This window comes from Emydura macquarii, unplaced genomic scaffold, assembly GCF_026122565.2.
Source record: "Emydura macquarii macquarii isolate MOO-44397 ecotype Brisbane River unplaced genomic scaffold, CSIRO-AGI_Emac_v2 contig_1253, whole genome shotgun sequence".
Classification (NCBI taxonomy): Eukaryota; Metazoa; Chordata; order Testudines; family Chelidae; genus Emydura; species Emydura macquarii.
This window is the reverse complement of record NW_027131390.1, coordinates 81,030,619-81,046,340: the sequence shown is the minus strand read 5'-3', so window position 1 is coordinate 81,046,340 and position 15,722 is coordinate 81,030,619. Positions and strand designations below refer to the sequence as shown.

Sequence of the window (15,722 nt, the reverse complement as noted above, 5' to 3'; positions counted from 1 at the left end):
TTTCCTTTATCTGTAGAGTCATAGTTAAAAAGTCATCTAGTCTGACCTCCACAGTTATAGAACTTCCCCCAAATAATTCCTAGCGCATATTTCAGAAAAGCATCCAGTCTTGATTTAAAGATTCATTTGGCACTTTACAAAGTAAAACAGATTTGCTATTTCAAATACTTTATAAATTGGTTTTCAGAAAGGTATCGAGAAAGGAATTATGAGACCACCTTGCTTTTCTGGTTAAATGTACCATTTTCTTGTGGTCCATGTGCCAGAGTTATTCCCCAGTGCTTTGGCTAATGTAATAATAGCTAAGGGGATGCCACCCCACTATGATATCTGAAGCAGAGTTGTTAAAACAAAGATTCCAAGATGTCCCTCTTGGTTCCAGTCTCCAGCTAAATTTAGTTCCTTTGAATGAAGATTCAGCCCAGTTTCAGATGGATGAAAGTAATGCAGCTTGCATTGTGGAGCAATCCAGTCTGAGGTAGCAATCCATGGAAAACCACACTCAGAATCAGTGTCCTGGTGTTAACTGACAAACTGAGTGCCCGCTACATCACTAACTTGGGCTTCAGTAGCATCCAAGCTCCAAATAGCTATCGTGAGCTTAATGGCCCGGTTACCTTGAGCTAGATGTTGTGTGTGGGGGGGAGGGGGGAACACGACGACAACAGGAGTTAGATTAGGTGTAACTCACTTGTTCCTGGAGGTGATATAACAAGGCAGTGACCACCAGCCCAAAGGAGACATGGATGCGTGTGGTAATGGGAGAGGGTCCTGCTACTAGCAACCTACACCCACAGCTGGGGCTTGACATGTCACAAACTCTCCCCTGCAGGTGCAACTGAGGCCTCAACCCCAGGGAGCTGCAGCAGCAGAAGGCAGGGAGGGGTGCAAGCTGCTTCTCTGCAGCAGTGGGAGAGCGCTGCTTCCCACAGCCACAGCATATGGTCTGTGCACCGGGTCTGTTCAACCACCCGGGTCTGCAGCCCCTGCCTGCACTCAGTCACCGGCTCTGCCTATGAGAAGCCTGTAGCTTGCTGCCTTTGTCCTGGGGGAGGAAGGTGTCCTTTTGCCCCTGCTTGTTCCTCTCCTAGGCTGACCAGGTGTCCTGATATTAGAGGCTTTGTCTTATATATGCAACTATACCCACAACCCTGAAAAAAAGTGTTCCAAGTTTTCACACTTGCTATCTGGTCCATTATCTCCTCCCTGCCGGAGAGGCTTGTTCCTCAGTCTGAGATAGTTCCTGGTATTGTCCCTGAACAGCTGTGAGGAGTCAGGCACCTGAGCTGTGTGGTTTCGGGCAGAACAGAGCCACTGTGCCTGTTACTTTCATTTGGGGGCCTGGTGGGGTCGAGGCAAGGCCCCTTGCCCAATGATTGCTGCTAGGTGTACAGCAGACCACTCCCCCCCCAGCTGCAAACATTTGGGCTTGCTGGGTTGATCCCATCCAACAACTGCCGTCTGGACACAGGTGAGCCGAGACCTATAACACAAGCAACAGGCGCCTCCTTGCTCCCCTGCGGCTCCAGTCTCCCAACAGCACAAGGCCTTCGCAGAGCGGCTCAGTAAGTCCCACTAGGTGCTTTGGCCCAGTCCAAGCCCCCTGAGTTCCAAAGGAATGCCTGGTGGGGACCCAAGCTCTGCTGGGAAGCCAGCTTCCCCCCCTCATTTCCTCCCTGCCCCTTGTCTGGGCTTGTGAATCCCACTAGGGTGACCAGAAAGCAAGTGTGAAAAAGTCAGGACGGGTGTGGGGATAATAGGCGCCTATATAAGAAAAAGCCCCGTATGTGGGGACTGTCCCTATAAAATCAGGACATCTGGTCACCGTAGTCCCTGCAATGCAGGCAGGAGAGACCCGCTCTGCCTCAGAACCATAGAAGCGGCCGAAGCGCCCCTGCCTCATGTGGGTTGCCCACTCTGAGGAAGGAGCAGTGATCTAGGGCAATAGGGGAAGGCTCTGTCTCTCTGACTCAGGGGAGCTGCTTTTGAACTGTAAAAAAGGAGAGGATGCCTGGCACACACTGTTCCACCTGGATTATCCACAGAGCCTTTAGCGCTCCCCCCCCCCCTTAGGGGTGTCTTGGGCCTGTTACACTGGGAACATCCCACCTGTCAAAGCAGGTTTCCAGCTCTTCCCTATTTTAATAAAATGGTTATTTGGGATTCTCCCCCTCCCCCATCCCTAAATCCTTTCTCTGACAGGAGCTCTGGCAACACGTTCATGTATTTCTATGGATCGAGATAACTGCTTCTGACAAAGCTATTACAAAAGATCCCTCTCCCTCCTAGCACTGCCTGTGTGATTCAGTCACCAAAAGAAGACAGACGTCAAGTGGAAAGGAAGCTGGAGAGATGGATGTCTTGGGCCAGGCTTTTCTGGTAATCTCCTGCATTACAGCACACAGATGAAATATTTATTTACGAAAGCACCAGTAAACATGACTGCAGATACATTAGGGCACTTCAGCCGTGCAGCTTATAATTATTTCAAAACTTACAAGAGATGATACAGGGTTACTGTGCACATATGCTGCCTGAACTGACTTTTATCTTTTATTTTTCCAGTGCAGCAGTTACTTTCGTGCGGGGGGGGGGGGGGGAGGACGTTAAATTGAGAGGCTGGGAGGGGGAAGGGGGATTTATAAAGGATTACATCCCCTTATTGTGCACTTCATATTAGAGGGGAAAGCCAAATTCTGGAATGCCTAAGGTGAGATAAGGCCTCTCCGGCTTGTGGTATGTACACTTTGCCCACTCAGATGGTTCCGTTCCAGGGATGCTGACACTGACACCTGGGCTCATTCAACCCAAATGTCTCCAGCATCTTCTCTCTTTCCTTCTTCACAAAAAGGGGGGAAATTGGGAAATCGCAGATCTTTGATTTTTTTTTTATATTTGTTTTTTTAAATCCTTAGTCACAAAGCTGCAAAGGTCACACGGCAATGAGCACTCCCAGCAAACACACACTCTCCCCCACACTCCCTTCCATCCCACAATCAAATCAGCTCCTTCAGTTTGCCATGATCGTCGCGACCAGGAGCCAGGTGATTATCCTAATTAATGTCTATCTAATTAAATTACTGTCAGCGGTTAACCAATGGCAGGAGCCGTTTCATCCGCTCCACATGCAGCAAGATCAAAAGTGACTCTTTCCTTATTGCTGCATAGTGTCAATTGGCCAATCTCTTCTCCCAGGGAAAAGGGGAAAAAAAAAAAAAAAAGTAAATCAAACGTTGGGGAAGCATTTGGTGGGAGAAGTGCTTTCTGCCTCGGGAGGGTCCCAGGATGTCTAGTTTATGTTAAGAGGAGCCCTTTAGCGCCAGAGACGGAAGGGTTATTATATTGGTGCTAGAACTATGCAGCTGGAGCATTGTCTTTCTCCCTCTATCATGCTCTCCAAGAAATTTCTCAATGTGAGCAGCAGTTACCCACATGCAGGCGGATCTGAGCTTGCCTTGCATGATCATCCCATTATCTCGACCACTGACAACCTGGAGAGAAGTTCACCTTTGAAAAAAATTACCAGGGGGATGACGAATCAGTCAGATACAGACAATTTTCCTGACTCCAAGGACACACCAGGGGACGTCCAGAGAAATAAACTCTCTCCCGTCTTGGACGGGGTCTCGGAGCTTCGTCACAGTTTCGATGGATCTGCTGCAGATCGCTATCTGCTCTCTCAGTCCAGCCAACCCCAGTCCGCTGCCGCTGCTCCTAGTACCATGTTCCCTTACCCCGGCCAGCATGGACCCGCTCACCCAGCCTTTTCCATCGCCAGCCCGAGCCGGTACATGGCTCATCATCCTGTGATCACCAATGGAGCTTACAACAGCCTCCTGTCCAACTCTTCTCCACAAGGTTACCCCACGGCTGGCTACCCTTATCCCCAGCAGTACGGCCATTCCTACCAAGGGGCGCCTTTCTACCAGTTCTCCTCCGCCCAGCCGGGGCTGGTGCCCGGCAAAGCTCAGGTCTACCTGTGCAACAGGCCACTCTGGCTGAAATTCCACCGGCACCAGACAGAGATGATCATCACCAAACAAGGGAGGTAAGCGGCACTCGTTGCTGCTGCGGCTGCACGGAGCGTTTGGACGCTAGGTGCTGGGGTTGGGACCCCAAACTCTTCCTTACGGAGGCTTTTGCGGGGGGCGATCTGCGCTAAATATTCGGGGTGACTGACTTCATGCAACCCACAACGTGAAAATGGGGCGCTGGACGGGGTAGGTCACCGGGGGCGCTCGGGTGGCTTGTGATGTGTTTACACGACGTGTCTGGAGATCGGGTGCAGGGCCCCACCTGGCCATCAGTCAGTCCCTCTGGAGAGGGCTCCCCGAGCTGCTCCCGCCTCCTTTTGTCCTCAGCCCCTTTCCTTAAGTTCCCCCCGGTGTTACGTGTGGTTCTCGGCTTAACATGAAACCGGTGGGGTGGTGGTGTGTGTGTGTGTGTGTGTGTTTTCTTTCGACAGGCGCATGTTCCCTTTCCTGAGTTTTAACATCTCTGGGCTCGATCCCACGGCTCATTACAATATTTTTGTGGATGTAATTCTGGCCGATCCCAACCACTGGAGATTTCAAGGCGGCAAATGGGTTCCCTGCGGCAAGGCGGACACCAATGTGCAAGGCGAGTTCTTCCAATTAACACTTTCCCCGACACATAAGTTAGGTGCGAATGATTAATTAAAGCCTTTGTGGACTGGCTCGGGCGACTTCTTAAACGAGAACGGGCCAATGATGCTTTAAAAAAAAAAAAAAAAGCAATGGGGGGGGGGGGGAGTGAAGGGTGTTCAGAAAATGCTATTTTCATCCTCCCCGGTTAAAACGAAGGGAACATCGGCGGTAAAGCGCTCAGTCTAATGCGATTCACGGGAGATCCCTGGCGCCACGGTTGCGAGAAGTGGGGTGCGTGTGTAAGAACCGTGGTGTGTTTGTTTCTGTAGGAAACCGAGTGTACATGCACCCCGATTCCCCCAACACGGGAGCCCACTGGATGCGTCAGGAAATCTCTTTCGGGAAATTAAAACTTACAAACAATAAAGGAGCCTCGAACAACAACGGGCAGGTCAGTGAAACGCACACGAGCCCCGATCTGCGGCTTCCGAGAAAACCCTGCCGCTTGAACCCAGATCCCCGCTTCTCGTAGCCAGATCAGACTGCCAGGGCCAAAGGGACTCGTCCCTATCCCTGCCGAGTCCCAATTGTACTGCACTTCCCGGGAAGAAAAACCAAACCCTGCCCAAGCCAGCAGCAAAGCCCCGGCCCGCGCTGAGAGCTGGGGTCTGTGCAGGGGCCGCACAAGCCTCGTGAAGCGGAGTGACTCTGTGGCTCTCCTGCTAACGGGAGCGGTGACTAGCTGGGGTCTTAGGCATGAATTTTGTCCTCTTGGTTGAGCGTAATCCTCCCGGACCGCTCGGTCACGGCTTTTTATTCAGGCGCTTTAGTAAAAAAAACAAACCCTAAATCTCCGTCTCTCGCTCCAATTTAGCTCTCTGCCCCTGTGTCCCCCTCCCTTTTCTCTGCCCGGCAGATGGTGGTCTTGCAGTCCTTACACAAGTACCAGCCCCGTTTGCATGTGGTGGAGGTGAACGAAGATGGGACGGAGGATACTAACCAGCCGGGCAGAGTGCAGACTTTCACCTTCCCTGAGACTCAGTTCATAGCCGTCACCGCCTATCAGAACACCGATGTAAAGACCTCGGCGCTGTATTTCACTCGCGGCCATCCTCACCCTCAACCGGCCAGCAGCGCCTTACAGCTTCAGAGGCCGGGTCGTGCGGGCTCGGTGTAGCTGCCCGGCAAACCAGAGGCACCCCGCGCTGGCGTGTGTGTGTGTGTGTGTCTGCGGTGATTGAATCCGGCCGGCACTTTTTTATTTCCCCTCTCAAACCTTCAGGATTCGTGCGGTCTGGACCTAGACGTATAGATTTGAAGTTGCAATTTTTGTGCCCTTTGCTAAAACCGTCGAGAATTGTGAGTCCCAAACCCCGAGCAAATGTGTGGATCGGATTTTCTGTATCTTTGCATTTGCCCTGGTTAGTCTCACGGGCACACACACGTCTGGCGTGGGGTCTACAGAGTGAAGAGTTCATACAGGAGCAATAACATTCCACAGTAAAACAAAATTGTTTAGGAGACCAAGCAGAAACCCGGTTGGCATTTATTATATTGAAACTAGAATAGAATACGTGTCACTAGCTATTATGTTCCCATCGAAAAGCCCACATTTAATTTGATGTGATTTTTAAGCAAGTCACTAAAGAGCCACTGATGCTGCTGCCTGTGTTGGGGGTGATGGTACATTTTAATCAGAATAAAATCCTGTTAATGTGTAGACTGATTTTTTTTTTTTGCTCCCACTTTAAATGGCATGCATTAAAAGTCTGTGTCCTCTGTTTTTGAAAGATATGCCAAGCGTAGATTCTGAAAATGTTATATAAAAACACTTGAACTATTCATTATTTCTTATCCTAAATTTTAACCTGAATTGTGAATAATTACATTTCAGAGTAGATTGAGTCAAAATTATTTCACCTTTTTATCAGTAACTGTAAAATCCAGGAATTTTCCTTTAATTAATTAAAATCTTTGTAAATTCGCTGAATTAATTTTTATATTTTGAAGAGCGGCAATTTGAGCAACTAATGAAAAATGATCGAACAGTCCTGCTTGAAAAATGTGCCTCTTGTACGATGTCCATTGTCATGCTTTCATTATAGATAAGAGAAAATACTCATTGATCCTCTATTTTCCCTCCCAGATTACACAACTGAAAATAGATCACAACCCTTTTGCAAAAGGCTTTCGAGACAATTATGACACGTAAGTAGACTGTATTTTTATTATCAATCTTATCGGATGCGCACCCACAGGCAGGTAGAGACTCTGTTTGGTTTAGTATTTGGGGTTGCATTAAAAATCTCTCTAATTATATAAAGATTGAAATATTCAGTGTTAAGCTTTAAAAAAAAAAAAAAAAAAGAGTACTCCCAGAGAAGAGAAAGCAAACGCAGGCTCCTAAAATCGGGACTGGATTTCGGGTGACTGAACATAAATGCAGTTCAGTTGTCTGCCGTATTTTTCATGGGAAACACTTGGTGTTCGCATTAATTTGAACGCCTGTGTTAGTGAGAGGCCAGTCTTCTGTGCCGAAGAGATAGCTGGAAGAGGCTGGCTAGCACATTCAATGCAACCCTGCGCAGTCTGAGGACAGATGCTTTTCTCCCCCCGCTCTGCCTGCATCTGAGGCTGCGTGTGACTTTGGCAGTTGTGATGGTCTTTCTGGCATCTGACTTTGTACCCATTTTCAAGTTCCCGTTTATTCAAGCTGTGTGTGTAAGCTATGAAATAAGGACCTCTTGAATGGAAGCTAAACTACAGAACATAAATGACTCTAAGTCATCCTGGGTCCTACACAGTGAGTTGAAGAAAATTTTCTTCTGTTTCTCACTCTCTCTTTCTCTTTGGTTTTTTATTTTGGCTTTTTTGCTATTCCTATATATCTATATATCATGAGAAATGTCTTCGTGGAAGGCATAAATATATATCGGGCTCATTATGCTTTTGTCCAAGATCATCCTAAATATATGGCCATGCATACTGCCCGATGATAGGTTTGTGATACGGGCTTCCAACTTGACTATAAAGGTTGCCCCCACGCTCCTTTTTTCGCATTCAATGGAACAGCCCAAAATCTTAATGTACACCGCTCAATGGTCCCTGTATAGGCAGGTCTGGAATAGCTGGGGAGATAGAATAGCTAAGAGTATTCCAACTAAGGTGCTATTTCTGAATTCTTCTGTTTCCCTCTACCCACAACACACTGGAGATAGAGCAAAAACATAACATGAGATTAATGAGACACCCCACCCACATCCCTGTGACTATACAGCAACAAAACCAACAAACTGCTCTAGCACTAGAGCCTAGTCCAGAGAATAGTTGTGAAGAGCCCCTAACCCAATGTCACTGGGAGACCTGGTGGGAGACGGGGAACTCAAACAACATGGAAAGCTCACCGGTTTTTGCTCTCCTGATCCTGCCTCAGCTCCTACTTAAAGGGAACAGAGTTGGTTGACCACCTGCCAGGATTGGGCTTTGTGTTTAAGGGTACTATTTTTCTTTTTCCTTCAAAGAAAAGCATATTTGTGTTTTAAGGAGGTGGAAACAGCCCCCCAAATAAAGCCTTAACCAGACCCCATTGAAGTCAGTAGGAGATTTGCCACCGAGTAAGGCCCACATTGAATAGAGCACTTAAGTATATGCTTAATTTTAAGCAATTGCTTAAATCTATCCCTATTCAGCAAATCAGTTAAGCCCTCATTGAAATAACAGGATATAAGCACATTCTTAAAGCTAAACAAGTATTTAAATGCTTTGCTAAATCAGGTCCTAAAACTGGGGCAGGATCAACCTCCTAGTGCGGTTATTCTGCTAAATTCAAGATCTTACACAAATTTATTCGTACTTGAAAAATATAATTGTAGCTCGCTCACTTCCCTTCCCCAAAATGCAATGGAATGTGCAACAAGTGATAAGAGGGAAACACATGGGTTCTAGTGATTTGGGTAAGAGCCGCAAAGGAGAAATAACCCGAGTATTTGAGCATATACAATAGGTCATTGGAGCAGGTCAGAGAGTACATGGGCCGTGTAACTTCAATAAGACTTTATATATATATAGTAGACTATCGGAGAAAAACCTTCTGGACTTCTCCAACCACAAAATATCTCTCCTTTCTTTTTTTTTTTTTTTTTAAATTATAAGCTTCATATGTATGTCACTTTAAAAAGAGCTTAAATGCTGTCTAGCACATCCAATTTGTTTAAGGGCCAAGTGTATTGTGATAAGTAATTTCAGGAGGCGTGTGGGGTTAATTAAAGCACAGTTTTAGCCTGAATGAAATGCATATACTAACTATTTATCCATAAAAGGTTTTATAGTCACAAATTGCAGTCCAAGATTGAAGGATTATATATAAGATATAGTGGGAAAAACTGGGCGCATCTGCTTTTAAAATTCCTTCAGTAGGTGTTTGAAGATTAGCTGAATTTAAATTCAATAAAATCTTGATAGTTGGTTTGTGACTCTGAACAGTAAGTGTTAAACCGCAGAGATAATTTTGCAGGCTGCCATTCATGCTGTTTGCTATAAATGGTCCAGGTTACCTGTTGCGCATATTATAGAACTGGTCAATTTTCCACAGTGCAGGATTTCCCAAGGTATCAGGAAAGATGGTGGGATGTCAGCTGACCTGTGGATTTTAAATAAATAAAAACAAGAAACTTCAGCCTTTAAATCAGGAACCTACTAAATATAAATATTAGAGAAAATTTGTTTTCATTTTGTGTTTGCCTATTTAAAAAAAGAAAAGCCTTTAAAATGTTAGCTCCACTTTGCGGATCGTGTATGTAAAATAACCTGATATTTAACGTTTCCGTCCTCAAATAGCCCCCCAATATTCAATATAAAGATGAAGCAGGACTGTAGGAATATCTGCCCGGTACGTTTCAGCTCCTCATGTCAATCTGGTCACCTGCTTTCTTTAAGTCACTCAAGGGCCACTGATGCTGCTGACTGTGTTGGGGGTGATGGTACATTTAAATCGGAGTAGAATCCTGTGAATGTGTAGACTGATTCTGCCCCTGAGCTAAACTCTCGTGTGTCTGAGAGGTAATGGATTTTAGGGGTCTCCTGTTAGGTCAGCACTGCGCTCTCTCCGCTCCAGTCACAGCTGTTCCCTGCCGAGCAGCTCTCTCACTGCTCGGGTTGATCTAGCCAGGGACTATGCCTTGCTTGGGTGAAATCCTGGCCCCGCTGAAGTCAGTGACCAAACTCCCGTTGACTCCAGCGGACCCAGGCCCAGGGCCCCGCCCCAGCCCCAGCCAGGGTGTCTGCCTGCGCCCTGCTCGGGCTCGGGGCACCCAGAACTCTGCCCTTCTCTTTGGCAGGATCTACACGGGCTGCGACATGGACCGGCTCACGCCTTCCCCCAACGACTCCCCCCGCTCGCAGATCGTGCCCGGGGCCCGCTACGCCATGGCGGGCTCCTTCCTGCAGGACCAGTTCGTGAGTAACTACGCCAAGTCCCGCTTCCACCCCGGCGCCGGCGCCGGCCCGGGACCAGGCAGCGACCGCAGCGTGCCCCACACCAACGGGCTGCTCTCCCCGCAGCAAGCCGAGGACCCCGGGGCCCCGTCTCCGCAGCGCTGGTTTGTCACCCCGGCCAACAACCGCTTAGATTTCGCGGCCTCCGCGTACGACACGGCCACTGACTTCGCGGGCAATGCCGCCACCCTGCTGTCCTATGCAGCGGCCGGGGTCAAGGCTCTGCCCCTCCAGGCTGCAGGCTGCGCGGGGCGGCCGCTGGGCTACTACACTGACCCTTCGGGCTGGGGGGCGCGCAGCCCCCCGCAGTACTGCAGCAAGTCCAGCTCCATGCTCTCCTGCTGGCCCAACAGCGCCGCAGCTGCCCGCATGGCCACCAGCAACCCTTACCTCGGGGAGGAGGCGGACAGCCTGGTCACCGAGAGATCCCCCTTGCCAGGCGCCGAGGACTCCAAGCCCAAAGACTTGTCTGACTCCAGCTGGATCGAGACCCCCTCCTCCATCAAATCCATCGATTCCACCGATTCTGGGATTTACGAGCAGGCCAAGAGGAGACGGATCTCACCCTCGGACACCCCGGTGTCCGAGAGCTCCTCTCCCCTCAAGAGCGAAGGGCTGACCCAAAGGGACTGTGATAAGAACTGCGCCAAGGACATCGGCTACTATGGCTTCTACTCCCACAGCTAGACTCTGCCCCGGCCCTTCCCTTCCAGGCCGCCACGACCCTCCAGTGAATACAACAGTCCTTTTGCACAACAACTTCTCCGCAGTTCGCGCACTGGTCTCAACTTTAGCTGTATCTTTTTATTTCCCCCTGTGAAAGAGTCTTAGCTGTAATTCTCTCTCCCTATTTCTCTTTCCGAAGGGTAACGAAACCCCACAAGACCTTTAGGAGATCTTGACATTCTTTGGCACCTGGTGCTGGCGCTGATGTAAGACAGCAGCAATTCCGCCGTTGACTCTCCCTCTAATTCTCCTAATCCCATTGATGAGTAGGATGTTTGACTCTTAAAACCATCCATACAGCGCTTCCTTCCTTTCCCAGGGATGGGTAGTTGGGGATGTTAGTCATTTTAGTGGAACAAAGCCTGTGAAATGCTTGTACATAGTGTTTAATTTATTGTGACGAATGACTATCCCTTTTTTGTTCCCGTTGTGAAGTCCCAGAACTAGATCAGGTTTAATTTTCTCGATTTCTCCTCTCCCAAAGCCCAAAGTTAACTCCCTGTTCTCAATGCCCCTGGAAACACAAAATGCCCCCTAGATATAGCACTGAGTAATGGGTTTCTCACTTCCTTGCAATCCCTCGCATGGAATAAATTACTCTGTGCCCTGGACTGACTGACACAGCTAAGGAGTATCTGTGCTTGCCCCTCAAAAGCACAGAAATCTATCTAGTTGGAAAATCGATTAAGTAGCAGGACGCCTTCAAAGAACAAATTAACTGCATCTGTAATCTTTTTCCCTTAAAAAGGAGTAGCTCGACAGCAATATTATTTTTTTTGCCGTATTTGTTCCCCCCACCCTCCAAGTGCCAAATCCATTACTGGTCTGTGCAGGTGCCAAATATGCTGACAAACTGTTTCCAAATTTCTTTGCAGTCTCTCCCCCTTTATTTATATTGCTGTAAATCGTTGTAATGAATAACCTACAAACGATATAGACGACTGAATTGTTGGTAATCATAGTGTAGTCCAGTGAAGATGAATTGTGAGTTGTATATTTTACTGCATTTAGTTTTGGAATTGACTTTTTCATGAAGTAGATAATTGAATCAAACTTTCAGGGGGACACAAGAAGCACTGCGTGTAATAGCGATCTACCCTCTAAGCCTCTTGTTACGTTTGAGAAGGAGCATTCATCACCACCAGGTTCTACCCCCGTGGAAGTAGAATAGTAAGTCTTTGAATTCTGAGTAGCAAATCTATACAATTAAAACGTTTTTATATGGAAAAATTTACCAAGTGAAATATGCATCAGGCAAAATAGTCAGCCAAGATTCCAGCCGGCGGGGAAATTTTCTTTAATAGAAATTCAGGGTCATAAACGTGTGTATATTTTTGGCTCTTCTGTAAATCTAATGTTGTGGGTTTTATATTTGTTCTGTTATGTCTGTGGAACGGAATGATTTATACAAGTACGAGCTCCATTGAGGTGTTTTGTTTTTTGCCCGTTTGTATTGTCTGTGTATAACAAGTAAAATAAACCTGGCAAAACGTTAACGTGGTGTTTGAAAGCAGTTTACGTTTTACAAAGATGCAGACGAAACAACCCAAATGGACGAGGGGGAAGCAAGCTCATTAATGCTAATGGCAGCTCGCTTTATAACCTTGTCATGGGTTTTGAGTGATAGATAAAAACATGGCGCTAATTCCATTGTTTTCCGGTCCTGCAGTGTTGTGTCGTCCCAAGTTTGCATTGCTGCTTTCCCCGGGGGAGTGGAGGGGAAGCGAGACAGGAATGCTTTATTCTGTCACACCGTCAGTCCTCACCATGTGTTGAGGTCTGCACGAGGCAAAGGCAGAGAGGGGTTGAAATCGAATCGGATCTGAGCGGTTGACACCGAAACGATGCTCTAATCTAAACGCAGAACGCATTTTGCGAAACGCAGGCTTGTCTGACGTTTGTGTGCAGAGCAGGGTCTGAGCGCGGACAGGTCAGAAAGCGGTGGCTATAGCAATGGTTTGAGGCAGTCTCCCGGAGGTGAGGTTATTGCAAATGCGAGCCCCGGCTATGCCACTCGCTGGAAAGGCTGAGTTGGTTAGAATTGGCTTGTGCTTTTGAACCGGCGCCGGACGCGTTTCTGAGCCTGCATTGCGCGCTGGGTTAGCTAGATTTCCCTCCGCCGTCTCTGCCCGTTTTCTGGGAGCGATGGGGGCTGGGCACTGAATAGTCTTTTATCCTCTGGTGTTTTATGCGCAGCGTGGGGGCTGCAGGAGCTCCACGCCGGGGTGTGTTTTCTCCGTGGAGATCGGAGGCGCTGCACCCTGAAAAGCAAACCTAAACATGTCCCTCCTCTCATCACAGCGAGAGTGAGCGTCTTTCTAGCCCGGGGATCCTGTCCCGCTTGCTGCAGGTAGCTGCATCCCGCCCCTAGCTAACCTACGGGATGCTGGGGTGCAAAAGCGAGCCACGTCTTATGGAAAGGGGCTTTCTTGAGTCACCTGCATAAGCGCTGCGCCTCTGACCCCCCGGCTCCGGTTGTGTGGAAGGGTTAAAAGACGAGTCCGAGGGAACGCAGCGAGAAATCGAAAAGAATAGCAGAGACCCAGCCGCACAGCGTCGCCCGGAGCCTTCGGACGGCACCGCTAGTCGCCGCTAGGCGGCTCTGCGCCGAGTCTTATTTTGTCTACCACAAGCGACAGTATTTTCCCCTGTTTTTATATTAAGAAAAAGGGACCTTAAACAACACCACTGCATTTTTCCAAATGGCAGGCTCGTGCAGCCCGCCTGTGCGATCCGCGCTGCAAAGCCCATCTGTCGGTGAGCTGCATGCCCAGGGCGTGTTTCGGGGTCGTAAACTCGAGCTTCAGACCCCCTTGTCACCCCGAGGCAGGTGCGGGACTGTGTAGAAACACGAACACCCCGCAGCGTGTGTGTGGATGAGCGTGTCACACAGCTGCCTGGGGAGGGCTGTCCGCCCGGCTGATTGTCGCTCGCCCTGTCTGCTCAACTCGCCAGGCAGTGTCCGAGGGGAAAGAGCCCAGAGCAAAGCGGGCCCTGTCCCGAGGGAAGCAAACACGCACAGCCGGCGTGGGGGTTTGTTAGGCGCCAGGCTTGCGGTGTAACTCCTGCGGAGGGGCGAGGTGAGGAGGAACCGCTAACGGAGGGAGGTCGCTTTCTTTGTAGCCTGGTCCCTAGCTGCGGCGTGGCCTGGTTCCGCGTCAGGGCCAGTCGCCCCTATTTGCTTTTCCTTAGTCAGCCAACTTCCACCGCCCTTCGCAATGGGCGCGCTACAAAGCCGCGGGTCAACGCGTGAGAACCGGCCGGCGGGCCGGGGCGGGGCTGGGCTGGGGCAGGCAGCGCCTGCGTTGCTAAAGGTTCCAGCAGCTCATCCCTGAAGGAGTTTTGGACTCGGATGAGGCTGGGGCCAGCTCTGCGTCCCGCTTGGCCGCACGGTCATGCCCTGAGGGAGGCAATTTAGGCAACGTTAGTAAAGCAGGGAGAGAAAAAAACCTTGTAACTTTAATTATTGCCGGCAAAGGGCTCTGAATTCCCACGGTCAACCGGCCTGGACGTCCGCACGCAGCGTGCACGGATGGGTGCTTTTAACCGGACCTCCTTTTACCGGGGTGTAGCTTTGGGAAGAGAGAGGCTAGGCTGAAGAGGACTGGCCTGACTGTCTTGCTTTTGCTGGTGAAGTGTTGCCCTATTACGTACAGATCGGAGGCAACCGAGTGGTTGGATTTCTTTTCCTCTCTCCCTGGCTTTGGGGTGAGGTCTATGTTCAGGAATGCATTAGTTACCCACACACCATTTTCAATTGCCAGCGGCTCTCCTGACTGCAACCTGAAATCCAGCCGCTCCGCTTCATCTGGGCAGAGTGCGAGAGTCTTTTGATGACATTTTCTAACAGCAGGTCCGTTAAAGCCATTGCCCGTGGAGAACAGCATATACTTTTCTAAATGTTAATCCTGCCTCTTGGAGTCAAGGCAAGTGCTGCAAAAACGAAGTGAGAGGCAGAATTGTAACTCAGTTGTAAAACAATAGCCCAGGTGTTCAATGGGGTGTGGGGTTTTTTTAATTCGGTTCTGCCTTAAACCTCCAGCCTCAGTCTTATTTCAAGTAAGGATGCGTTTAAAATTAAAAGGTTTTTGCGGCTAGCAGCAGCAGCAACCTGCAGGAATCTCCAGAGGAGCAGACAGCCCGCCCGAGCAAGTCCCCCACCCGCCCAAGGCTCTCCCTAGCTAATTCGCACTCTGCCAATGCAGTTCAGACCAGCCTTGCCCGCGTTGCTAAATCAGGTGCACGCAGCCGGGCAGTCATGGAAGTGTCGGATTCAATTGCGCCCATATTGGCTCACGAAATCAGGTGTTTCTTGTGGTCAAGGCCAGTCAAGTTCCTAGGAGGGCACTTGTCTGCGCCAGTTCCAGATTTCTGGTCATTACACAGGCTCCCGCGTGTCCCTTCCTTTGAAAATCGGCCCAGAATCAACACGGGGGTCACCACCAAAACATGTCGCCAGAATCTGTCTCTGCCCGTTTTTCCTCTCCCCCGCCAAAGTGACTCTGTGTCACTATAGGGAATGTGTCATTTCACCGTTCCCCCCACTACAGACACAGCAACAACACCGCTCTTTTAAAAACAATGCTGTGGGAAATAACCCAAGGCATTGGCCAGTAACAAAACCAGCTATTGCACTTGGTTCATTTTGAATGTACTAATGGACCAATGCCGCACGAAACAATAACGAATTAAAACCGGGTTTTATTGCGCAATAAGCATGTCGAGGTAACCCCTTTTTGCTTAACCAGCAATATAAAATGGAGCTTCTGCCTAAAAAAAATACAGGCAGTAATTTTGTCCACAGCACCAGCTCGTTTATCGAAATGATTTGCGGGACTCTAACATGTTCGGATAATCTAGTGGATTATTGGGGAAGTGAATAACGTCTAGGGATTG

General features: G+C 49.0%; 1 protein-coding gene across 2 annotated transcripts; it reads left to right on the top strand.

The window, feature by feature from the left end:
* Positions 1–1,472: 1,472 nt before the first annotated feature.
* On the top strand, positions 1,473–12,322 carry TBR1 (T-box brain transcription factor 1). 2 transcript variants are annotated; one of them, XM_067549368.1, is made up of 9 exons: positions 1,473–1,565; positions 2,203–2,379; positions 2,916–3,044; positions 3,402–4,048; positions 4,466–4,620; positions 4,937–5,058; positions 5,524–5,682; positions 6,754–6,815; positions 9,944–12,322. In XM_067549368.1, exons 2-9 carry the CDS (start codon positions 2,353–2,355, stop codon positions 10,785–10,787), a joined length of 2,145 nt encoding a protein of 714 aa, XP_067405469.1. In that variant the 5' UTR covers positions 1,473–1,565; positions 2,203–2,352; the 3' UTR covers positions 10,788–12,322. The 2 variants fall into 2 exon arrangements, with proteins under 2 accessions (XP_067405469.1, XP_067405470.1); XM_067549369.1 differs by lacking the exons at positions 1,473–1,565; positions 2,203–2,379; positions 2,916–3,044 and having other exon boundaries at positions 3,327–4,048.
* Positions 12,323–15,722: the final 3,400 nt, after the last annotated feature.

What these genes read in the sequence shown, in the direction of transcription:
- TBR1 (XM_067549368.1), top strand. Translation starts at nt 2,353, where the DNA reads ATGGATGTCTTGGGCCAGGCTTTTCTG. An exon ending in ATCATCACCAAACAAGGGAG is followed by an intron (nt 4,049 to 4,465) that starts GTAAGCGGCACT and finishes TTCTTTCGACAG; the next exon opens with GCGCATGTTCCCTTTCCTGA. An exon ending in GGCGGACACCAATGTGCAAG is followed by an intron (nt 4,621 to 4,936) that starts GCGAGTTCTTCC and finishes TTGTTTCTGTAG; the next exon opens with GAAACCGAGTGTACATGCAC.